The sequence below is a fragment of the Chiloscyllium punctatum genome, chromosome 37, assembly GCF_047496795.1.
Source record: "Chiloscyllium punctatum isolate Juve2018m chromosome 37, sChiPun1.3, whole genome shotgun sequence".
Lineage (NCBI taxonomy): Eukaryota > Metazoa > Chordata > Chondrichthyes > Orectolobiformes > Hemiscylliidae > Chiloscyllium > Chiloscyllium punctatum.
Genome location: NC_092775.1, coordinates 70,702,201 through 70,714,518, shown reverse-complemented (window position 1 = coordinate 70,714,518; position 12,318 = coordinate 70,702,201). Strand labels below are relative to the sequence as shown.

Genomic DNA, 12,318 nt, shown 5'->3' with positions numbered 1-12,318 from the left:
CCTTTTATCTTAGCCTGCTTGGCACACCTTCCTCATTCCTGAAGAAGGGCTTATGCCCGAAACATCGATTCTCCTGCTCCTTGGATGCTGCCTGACCTGATGCGCTTTTCCAGCAACACATTTTTCAGCACTTTCTCAGAAGAGTATGTTAATGTAACCAGAAACTAAAAGAGCTAAAAAGGTTGAGATTAGCATCCATTGACGAAATAGTCATTTGACTTTCAAGTATGGTTCATTATACCATGGTGCTGTCAACGCAACTATGATGGCATGAGCAAACAACAACTATATTTTTTGTTTGAATAATATTAATGCATTAAAACTTCCTAAGATGTTTCAAGGAAATGTTAGCAGCAAAATTTGACACCAATCATACAAAGTGATATCAGAAAAAATAGCCAATGCTTTGTCAAAAGCTTAAGTTTCAAGACATGGTTTAAAGGCAGGGAGGTAGGGAGATTTATGAAGAGAATTCCAGAGCTTAAGTCAAAATCTCCAATTTTGGAACAAAATTTCAAAATTGGAGGAGGACAGAGGCTTCAAAGAATTTTGTAGCTTGAGGAGGCTACAGCAATAGAAACACCAAGGTCAGACTAGAAAGTAAAGATAAGAATTTTAAAATAAGGCATAGGTAAGTGAGGTAAGGTCTGGCTAGCAGAGACTTTGGTGCTGTCAAGTTTGTGCAAGTTGGCAAATTGGAGACCAGCCAGAAGAGAGACTGGTCTGAGAACACCTCACAATTCCCATGCGTGGCAACGCGGTCAGAATTTGATTGTATGATTGCCTGAATAAGTCTGTTAGACTTTCAGTGACAAAGATTGAAGAATTCATGGTGCTAACTCCATTGAAGACGATTCATTCATAATTAGGTGTTATAGCAGACATAAGTTCTAGGTTTTGGATGTAGGTTTGCTCGCTGAGCTGGAAAGTTCATTTCCAGACATTACGTTACCCTACTAGGTAACATCTTCAGTGGGCCTCAGGTGAAGCAATGGTGAAAATTCCTGCTTTCTATTTATATGTTTGGGTTTCTTTGGGTTGGTGTTGTCATTTTCTGTGGTGATGTTATTTCCTGTGGTGAAGTCACTTCCTGTTCCTTTTCTCAGGGGGTTGTAGATGGGGTCTAACTCGATGTGTTTGTTGATAGAGTTCCGGTTGGAATGCCATGCCTTTAGGAATTCTCATGTATGTCTTTGTTTGGCTTGTCCTAGGATGAATGTGTTATCCCTGTCGAAGTGGTGTCCTTCCTCATCTGTATGTGAGGGTCATGTCTTTTTGTGGCTAGTTGTTGTTCATGTATCCTGGTGACTAGTTTTCTGTCTGTTTGTTTGTTTGTTACAGACCTTGCACAGTATCTTAGCAGAGGCAGTAATGCAGAGACTTGAACAAACAGCTCTGCCATACATCTAACCCAAAATTTAGGTCCGCTACATGGATGACATCTTTGTCATCAGTAAATGAAACAAATTAGAGGAAACATTCAAGACCATCAATAATACCCTTATTGGCATAAAATTCACTAAAGAGGAGGAAAACAACAAACTGCCATTCCTAGCTGTCCCAGTAGAGCGAACAGCCAATGGGGAACTTCAAACCAGTGTCTACAGGAAAACAACACATACAGACCAAATATTGAACTACACAAGCAATCATCCCAATACTTACAAACAAAGCTGCATCGGAATATTATTTCGATGAGTCAACACACACTGCAGCACAGAAGCTCTATGCAGAGCAGAGGAAAATCACCTATCCCGTGTATTCAAAAAGAACTGATTCCCAATGAACACAGTCTGCTGATTTCTCAGCATCAAACCCAAACAAGCAGACAAAACACATCCAGAAACCCTAGCCACTCTCTCCTACATCAAAGACATCTCTGAAATGACTGCCAGACTATTCAGACCCTTTGGCATCATGGTAGCCCACAAACCCACTAACACACTAAAACACTAAAACAGCAGCTAATGAACTTGAAAGACCCTATACAGACAACAAGCAAAACTAATGTCATTTACAAAATACCATGCAAGGACTGTAACAAACACTACATTGGACAAACAGGCAGAAAACTAGCCACCAGGATACATGAACATCAACTTGCCACAAAAAGACATGACCCTCTCTCACTAGTATCCTCACATATGGATGAGGAAGGACACCACTTCGACTGTGACAACACATCTATCCTAGGATAAGCCAAACAAAGACATGCACAAGAATTCCTAGAAGCATGGCATTCCAACCGGAACTCTATCAGCAAACACATCGAGTTAGACCCCATCTAACACCCTCTGAGAAAAGGAACAGGAAGTGACTTCACCACAGGAAGTGACATCACCAACCCAAAGAAACCCAAGCATATAAAAAGAAAGCAGGAATTTTCACTATTGTTTCGCCTGAGGCAACAAAACATCTGGAAATGAACCTTTCAGCTCAGCGAGCAAACCTACATCCAAAACTTCAACCTGAGCTACAAATCTTCTCAAAACTTGGTAAATTCTAAATAACAAGAAGCTCACTGTCTGAAGTATAAAAGTAACCCTATTTCATTTTAAAATGGCATAAACTGAAAGTAACTGATAAAAGAAAGGCTCAGAATAAAAGCAGCATTAATATAAAACCAGAAATGTAAAGTTTATGAGTCACTAATTTCTTTATGTCTAAACTTAACTTGCAAAACATCAGATTTGGTTTCCTTATGTCATTAAGGATTGTAGATTAATAACAATTAATGTAGACATATTATGCAGGATTCAACTGTCAAATAATCACTGAGCTGATAGCAAGTACGTATGAATCTGGTCACTGCTCACACGAATCAATGATTAGGCTGAAGGAAAATATTCACTTTAACATTTAACATTAAAGACCATCATAAATATTCATGTTCAGTTTTAGGTTATTGTGATTCAAAAGCCATTAGAGAATGTAGCCTTTTGAAACATGGTCAACTTTATGATCATAAAGTACCACTTTGCTGATTGCTAGACCTCAGATCCAAACATAATTAATAAATATTAGCTTGAGCTTGAAGTCATTAGTTTAATTGTTAAGGTTCTCCAGGATTGTGAAGTAAAATTGAGTTCCTGCCGATAAAGCATTAATTCTATGTGTTTTTATAGAGCTTGAGGCTGAGGAATGGTGCAAGCTCCTGCGCATGGAGTGTCTGGGAAGCAGACTCAATGACATTACCCTTGGAGAACCTGATTTGTTGACAGCTGGTGTTCAGAGAGAACAAACAGGTATGGATCACTAAATATTTGTATCAGCTGTAATAAACATTTGCTGCTCTAAAACAAATCATCCAATGGAATTTGCCAAAAAGATTTAGGTAGATGATAGGGTGATCATGAGCATGGATTTGAGGACCCCATTGTATCATAGCTCTGGATGAAGCTGCTGGTGACTGACATACAACAGGATTCATTGCTCTGTCATTACTGTGGAGGGAAAACCTGCCAAATAGTACGTCATGAGAAGTGAGGCTTGATTGAGCTTAGGAGGTCAATGGTGGCATTGGTTTAGTGATAGATTTTTTAGTGTCGATTGGAAGTGAGAAAATATTATTGCTCATTTGTAGCACTGAGTGAGAGCAAATCCCAAATCTGGAAAAAATGACCTTTGACTTTACAAGAAAGGTCAGTAAAGGTTAAGTTCAGTGTTTAATTATTAGTTTTTATGGACTGTGTTTAATGCTCTCCCTTGGGGCATATTTTGTGACAGGGTCTATTTACTAGGAGGGCAGATGGTGGGTGGGGACCTGTGGATGGACTTCCTAACCTGCCACTACTTGAGCCATCAAATGAGTCTGCAGTTGAGAAGGGGGGACTCCATGAAAGCCAGCCCCATGCCTTTGCTGCTGGCACATAAAATCCACAGCCCCTAGCCCCATGATCCCTCTCCCACCACCATTCAGCTGTGGCATGGATCCATGGTGCTTTGAGTGGATGTAGAACTGGCAGCAGCCACTAAACACCTCTCCAGTGGTGCTGCTGAGCAATGGAGAATAGCTGGCTTCTGATTGGTGGGCAAGTCTACAGTGGGAGTGTGGGGAAAGCAGTGGGCAGGGGTTGAGGTGGGGGCGGGAAGTGTCCTTAATCTCAGGAAAGATTCTTGACTACCCAGTAAAATGCCTATTGAGCACTTGATTATATTGAAAAGAGATGTCTCAGGGATCTCACAGGCTTTCCAGCCATTGAAGCAGTCAATTGTCAACTTTATTAAATTATATCCTGAGATTATAACTCTGACTCCGTCCATGTGTCTGTTTTTTCTCCTCCTTTCTCTTTTGCAAGGATACTAGTAAATATCAACAAATACACATAATAGTCCTAATAATTAGATGGTTTTTAGAGTTTAGAGTAATGGTCCCTGTGAAGGTGTTTAGTTGACAGTCAAACATCAGTGAAACTAAAACTAATGGAAATTTGCCAAATTTTCAGATGATACCAAATAGTAATCAATGTCAGGATCTAAAAAAACTTTACAAGTTTGACTTGTGAGTAGAGAAATGGCAGACAATGTTAAGTAGATAAATGAAAGGTAACTTTTTTTGGCAGAAGGAAGATTAATTTTACTATTTCCATTCAATTCTCATATTCCCTAATACCCAAAGAATCCATAAAATATTGAATAGAGTCAACAATTAAGCATTTTTTAAAAATTCTAAAGATGCAAAACCTTCTGCTAAGTGACCATGTGCTTGTAACACTGGAGCAAGAGAAACCTTGGGGAGCTTTAACAAATGTGTTGCCATTGTAGCAGGCAATCTTTTTTTAGCATTTAAATTGGGAGATTAAATTTTGAAACAGAAATTGTCACTGAAGAGATTGCATCTGGAGCACTGTGTACAATTTTGGTCTCCTTATGTTAAAAGGGGAGTTAATTGTTTGAGGAGTATGGATAAGTCATCTTTGAGGAAGGCTTAATGATTCCTTGTCCTGCCACGCTTTGCTTTTTCAGAGAGGTTCAATGTCTATTTAATGCCATCTCCTAATCTGGATGTACATGGAGAATGCACATTACAGATAACGTATGAGAATATCTGTCTTTGGGATATCCACAACCCCAGACTAAAACTGGTCTCGTGGCCCCTCAGTGCACTCAGACGATATGGGCGGGACCCTACTTGGTTCACATTTGAAGCTGGCAGGTAAGAAGCCATTTTTATTATTTTTTTCACCTTGTTCTTATAAAGAAGATTATTCTTTAACTTGAGGTTTGTTACTTATTGGTACTCTTACAATTTTTGCTCAGTTCATTGAAATGGACAAAAAAATGAAGAAATTGGATCATATATTTTAGATCGTATCAATATGAATATTCTGATCTGCTAACAAATTGCTGTATATATTCATCCCAAAATATTGGGCTGACCACTGTTTCCCCTTTGCATAAATGCTCATTAATAACAGAGATACTGCTGTTTTAGCTTAAATTTCATCTGACATTCTGGCATAATACTGAGCAGTCCTTTGTTAGCATATATCTATTTCCTGAAGTTGATATCACTGTATATTGCTGATGCCATAACATGAGTGATAGGAGTAGCCCATCCAGCTTGTTAATTTTCCCACTCAGTTCTCAAATTCCCTACTTCCCAAAGATTCCATAAAGTATTGAGTATAGTCATCAGTTTATCATCTACAGGGAATTCCAAAGATGCAACACCTTCTGAGCGGAGAAATCTCCTCTTATTTTAGTCCTAAGAATCAATTCATTTTATTCTGATATTTAACTTCAAAACATGTAGCTTAATTTTGCCAGTTGTAGCATAGGATAGATTGAATATTAGTTTTTACCCTGCACCGTCATCACTGCAAGCTCCATGTCCAACCTTATGGCTATATTTTCATTCCCACATGCACAATGCTTTTGATCTTGATGTGCTTACACAACATTTTGACAGAAATGCAATTCTAGCCAGGTGTGGAACAAAGGCAAAGTACAGAACTTGTGAACTACCAAATCTTAGCTAAGAGAGCCAATTTGAGTCCTTTGCTTTTTATTCTTGAGGTAGGTTGTGGAAGGAATTGAGTCACTTGATGTCCTCTCAGACTTTGCTGAGCTGGAGGGGAATTTGTTTCACCACTTGGATAACCATCTGGATTGGTAGATGAATGCAGTATCTCTGGCTTGTTTTTTGAGTAGATAATTGTTTCCATGTAGTAGAATGTTATTTCTGTGTGGCAATTAATGTGCATGTGTTTTGCCTTACCTTACCATTATCTGTTTGAGTAAAGGGCAGAGAAATGACCGTTGGAATTTAATCCTCAAAACTGTGAAGTGATCCAATTTGGTGGCTATTTCCAATTTGTCCATAATAAGCATGATCATGACTCTAAACTGCCTCTCTTGGTTCAGGTTTGATTGCTTTGTATATGAAAAATTAGTACTACATCTGGCTCGGATGATGAGCATTCCTTTCCTCCTGCACTTTGTCCAAATCTTGTACTCACTGCATGAGTGTGAGTGGGAGCACAGGGCATTCAGTTCTCAGTCAACTTCCAATGAGGTGTTGATTAGTCCTGAATCATTTTGGAGTGGAGTTGAATGATGGCTCTCAGAAGTGCAAGTTGGACATCGTTGTTCCTCTTCAGCAATGATTGAATTGCACATACTCCTCCTTCAGCTTCACCATTTACCTGAAGGTATCTTGGTGAACTGGTAGTGAGGACAAAGCTATATGATGCGTAATTATTGGTAAGCTGATGTCTAACATTACAATGCCTATGTGCCACACATATTGAGTTCAACAATTGAGTTATCTGTCATGGCTTGAATTCTGTCCTGCAGGAGTAATCATCTCCTACTGTCAAAGATATCTTGACCCTGTTCAGAGCAGTTCATTTCAAAACATTCTCATGGTTGCAATGGAAAGCAAGATGCCATTAACATTTCTGTCGTCTCCTGATGATGAACACTAGAAATGATACAGTTCAATATCACGATTTGCACTATCTTTGAGAGACTTAACCACCAAATAGGATCTCTTGCTCTGGTTTGACATGATATGATGCCTGAATATCCTTGGTACAATAGTTGTAGTATGTCAAGTATTGGGACACTCAGAATGGCTAATCTCGATCCATAGCTGAGTAAATCATCAGTTGTACAGTGGTGTCCTATCCTTTCATAGTATTATCTGAGAATAGGAACATGTGGTATATACACTGCCCATCCTCTGCAAAGCACTATCTGATCCAAGGACATTATACATCAGATTTTTATGTCTGTTTTATTTAGTTGCTAAATTGTTACTGGTAGAGTGGTGGTTGTTGCTGATGTAAATGTTTATCTCCCTTTAACACAAACTATTTCACTTTGTACAATGTATCTGCCAAGGTCTCCAGCTTTCTGGGCATATATTCTGTATTTGGATCAAACCTTGTCACCTTCAGTTTAAAATCATTATACTTGGGAAACATTTTTATTTACTCCTCATAATTTAAGAGTGTCATCAAGGCTTTTTAATCTGTTTCTAGCTTGAGTTAAGGATCTTGAACAAAATCTGCAAATTTTTCACAAACCCAAGTTGAAGCCAACGCTTCTTTCTCTACCTCTGCATATCTCTGCTCAGACTCCATTGATGAAAGGGAATTGACTTCAGCTGAAAGGGCAGACAAATGTTCGGTGGAATTTAATCCTCAAAGCTGTAAAATGGTGCATTTTGGGAGGGCTAATGAGGGAAGGATATACACAATAAATGGTAGGTCTGTAGGGATTACTGAGGAACAGAGCAACACTGCTGTACAAGTCTATAGATCCCTGAATGTGTCAGCACAGGTAGATGGTGGTGAAGAATGCATATGGAATGCTTGCCTTCATTAGCTGGGGTGTAGAATATAGGAGCAAGGAAGTCTCATTTCAATGTTACGGCCACAGATGGATTACTTGCAGTTCTGTATACCACACTATCAGGAGAAATACATCAGAGGAGTACAGATGTTGCCTGGGTTGAAAAGCCTCAGTTATGAGGAGAGATGGGATAGGTTGGGTTTGTTTTCATTGGAGTAGAGGAGGCTGAAGGTGTATCTGATTGTGATATACAAATTTATGAGAGGCATAGGCAAGAGTAGTTCATGAGAATCTTTTCCCCATGGTAGACTTGCATAAGACCAAAGGGCTTAAGTTTTGGGTGAGGAGTAAACTGATGTGAGGAGATTTGAGAAAAACTGTTCACTGAGAGGGTGGGAGAAATATGATGAAGGCAGGTACTTTTGCAAGAGTTAAAAAGCTTTTGAATGAGCACTTAAATGGCAGGACAAAGGGGGGCTATGGACCAAGTGCAGGTAAATGGGATTAGTGTACGTTGGTGTTTATTCGTTGGCATAGACATGTCAGGCGGAAGGGCCCGTATCTACATTGTTTGATTCTAAGTTCTATAGTTTTCATCCAGCTTTATGTAAAAGAGCATAGCTGCTGGTCCTGCAGAAGATACATTTGCAGTAATATTATTTGGTGACTCTGAGTCATAGCAAGCTAAAATAAGGCCAGCATCTCTCTGATTTTCTCAAAAGACCCCTTTTGTGCTTCCTCCCAGCATCCCATCTTGTCATAAAACTGGCTAATGAATGACCCATTGGCAACTCGGTTGGTCAATAATCTCTTGACTTTATTTATTATCTCCATGAATCACTAGAGCTCAATTCCAAAGATGGGAATTGCTTGACTATTCCTGTCTTCTGTGAATTAACTCTGACAACAAGCAAATCCAGAAGGTGCCCAAAGAAGTTGTCAGTTAGTTGGGTGGATTTGCATTTGCTGTTAAATCCTTAGCATCACAGTACACTGGTATTATGTTATGTGTGAGTTGATCTGCAGATCAGGACAGCAGCCATGTCCTTTGTCGGATGCTTGTCATTGACCTCTAGAAGATCATTTTTTATGGAAACAAAATAGTGTCATCAAGTTTATGAACAACTTAAACCCCTCACCAAAGACATTTGCATCTGACTTTGTGAAGATTGATTTTTTTTCCCCAACTTTACTAAGCTGTCAACCACAGATGACAGCGTAAATGTTGCATTCATATGTTTGGTTCAACTGTATAAGGTCGACACAAATTCTGTTTGATCCACTGAGACCATCCACAAGTACCATAATGTTGCTCTATCACCGATGAAATAAATCGTTCTTCAACACAGAGTCCATTTCCTTCTATTTCACAAGACAAGCTTGAATACCAAAATGATGTGAATGTAAACTGACTTTGTTTCAGGATGTGATATGATGGTGTGTGCTGTCTTCAGCTTTCCTAATCCTGTGAATATCAGTGAAAATTCATGTTTAAAGTATGTAGGCTTATCGTCTTGGTGTTTCAGTTCTTCAATTCTATAAATTAATTCGAAGTCTGCAGATACATTCCTGTTTAAGCCTGAGCAGTTCTTGTTCTGTTTCCACACACAAAGTTAATATGATTTTCCTTCTCAATATTGGAGGACTGCATTCAGTTGTCCCATAACTTTAATTTCTCTCCCTCCTGGCCTATATAGTTTTTGTATGACTGAACAGAACCTTTCTCCAACTCTGGTTTAGTTAAAGCCCGTGTCTGCATGGGTTTCCTCCAGGTGCTCTGGTTTCCTCCCACAATCCAAAGATGTGCAGGTCAGGTGAATTGGCCATGCTAAATTGCCCATAGTGTTAGGTGCATTAGTCAGGGATAAATATAGGGTAGGGGAATGAGTCTGGGTGGGTTACTCTTCGGAGGGTCGGTGTGGACTTGTTGGGCCGAAGGGCCTGTTTCCATACTATGGGGAATCTAATTTAAACTGTTCCACCTGCATCTAACTTAAAGTGCAACACCTTTTTCCAACTGCCAAGGTATTGGCTCTTCAGTACCTTCCATTTTGTACTTGGAGCTCTCCAAACAAATGCATTTCAGTATCATGGATTTTGTCTTCTTTTTATGTATATTCCATGCAAGCTTCTTGCTACATCAAAAAGCCTAGATGTGACCTCTCTTTCTGGAAGAATGATATTTGACCTCTATCGCAGGACAATTTTCATACCTGTATTTTGTTCTGCCCAACTGATTATGTTTAGTTGTTAATAAACATGCATCTTGTCTCTTCGGCTTTTGCATGGCTACTTTCATGACTTAAAAATCAACATGCTGTACTGAATCAGTTTATCTGAGGATCTGGTTCTCCCAGTCATCCCCAAGTTAACAATCAATTTTACTCCTGACCTTAGCCTGGCTGTTCAAATGAGTTGCCTTTATTAAAGTTACATCACCTCTTGACTGCAAGTGCTCATGCAAGGCTTTATGCAAGACTGACAATAATTCTGTCACTGATTAGTTCATCTTTTAAACTGCCATAATCACAACTCCCTGTAAGTCTTTACAGATAATTCATAAATGTGTGCATACATTTTCCTTTTTTTGGGGTGTACTTGTTTAATTCAGCCTACTCAATAATTATACTTTTTTGAAGGTTAAGCCAGTCAATAAATGACTTTATTATTTCATCATGTGGTATTTTCCTCATGGGTCTGTATTTAGGTTATGATCTGCACAGCCATGCGTACTGTATTGATCTCCTCACTACTTAACATCACAGTGTGTCCCATATCTGGTAAACCTTTGGCACCAGTTCAGTTACAGTTCTATTTTATTGGGACATGTAATTTGTTCAAAGCTTTCCAGAATATCAGATACGTTTTTTTCACATTTGTTTCTTCATTTTCCACTATCTGTAACATTGTTTTGTCTTCCTCATGTCTCCAATTCGAACTAACTATACTACAATATTTAATGCCCTTATAGTCTATATGAGTTGATATTGGAAAGTTCTACTTTGTGTTAAATTCATGAGTAACCCTTTGTGCACAACCCTTGAGTTTGCAAAAGCTGTCAGTATGCCAGCGAGCTTGAGATTTGAGCCTGTCTGTCTGAGTTATCGTGCCAGTATGAAGTTGATTTTTAGTCTGGCATCTACATGCTTGTCCAACCTACATCAGTTTATGGTATGTGGCTCAATTTTAGCCAGCTTGTAACTTTGAAATAAATCTAATTACATCCACAGTATAATCAGCAAAGACATGGAGGATATTCAACACAGGTTATATGGAATAGAATAACCACATTAAATATTGACAATCTCCAGACACTGTTCCCAGTGACTTTCAAAGAGTCCACACATCACTTGAAACCTATATTTACCATATCTGAAAGGGAGAGCAAAAATCAATTTTTATATCAAATTTAAACAAAATGGAATTGAAAATTAAAAGGAAATCAGTGAGTTTCTCTGATCCAGAATGCATAATTTAAAAGGATTGCACAGTATGATATGAAAGTGACTTTTAAAAATGGGTTACAGTGAGAGAGGAGGGGATTGGAAATAATTAGATAGCTCTTTCAAAGTTCTAGCACGTGCATGATGGTGGATTGGCCACCCCCTGTGCTATATGGTTCACTGATGTGTATCTGCTTTCATCTTCAGGATTTAGGATTTTCATTGCCTCATTTACTGACTGACTACTTAAATGCAGTACTAAGTGAGTGTTTCTTTTCTGAGAGGCAATCTTGCTTTCTGAATGCATGGAAAAAGAAACTGATGCATGAGTACTATTTACTTCTTCATTGTGCTATATGTTCATTAGGGCATATCTTCCAGATTATGATTCAAAGCTAATGCCTATCATTCTTGTATTTTATCTATTGTACTCTTCCAATATTGCACCTTTAAGAAAGAAATGCCGTGCAAAGCCTAAATGTTGCTCCTGGGATTGGTCTGCTTCTTCATTGTTATAAAGGAGAATATGATTGTTCAGCTTTTGACCTCTCATTCAAAATTTACCTTCACACTGAGAGAAAACCCACTTTATCATTTCCTTTTCCATCTCTGTGCTGTGCTTGGAGACTTGAGACAATTGAAACTGCAGTTATAGTGAATAGAATAATTTAAATCAAACATAAAAAGATGCTCAATTGTATCACTTTGAGTAAAATTATCTTTTTTTTGGAAGATGCCCTTGAGCTTCTCAAAAATGTGAAAAAAAATCACAAAGCAGAAACCAAGCAAATTCTATCATATTAGGCAGCAAACATTGTTTCAATCAGTATACAGTGAGTAATTTTGTTACTGAAGTGTTCGAATTTACTTACCTGCAATTCGATTTGTTTATTTTCTGAATATTACTTTTCCACTATGATGGATGTGGGTATATTCTACAATGAATTGCAAGGCAGTCAACAAGTAAATAGTTGAAGCCATACAGATTATGTTTTCAATATTTGTGACTTTTGGTACAAATATAATACAACAATAAAAAAGATTGCGATGTTCCATTCAGAATGTCATTATCACC

The 12,318-nt window shown here is 38.4% G+C and overlaps 1 protein-coding gene across 2 annotated transcripts in view; it reads left to right on the top strand.

The window, feature by feature from the left end:
* Window positions 1-12,318, top strand: part of LOC140463195 (docking protein 5-like) — a 447,686-nt gene that overhangs the window by 269,561 nt on the left and 165,807 nt on the right. For both annotated transcript variants that reach the window (XM_072556986.1, XM_072556987.1), the window contains exons 4-5: window positions 3,126-3,245; window positions 4,966-5,155. In XM_072556986.1, the coding sequence (XP_072413087.1) occupies window positions 3,126-3,245; window positions 4,966-5,155 (310 nt within the window). The remainder of the gene's footprint in view (window positions 1-3,125; window positions 3,246-4,965; window positions 5,156-12,318) is intronic.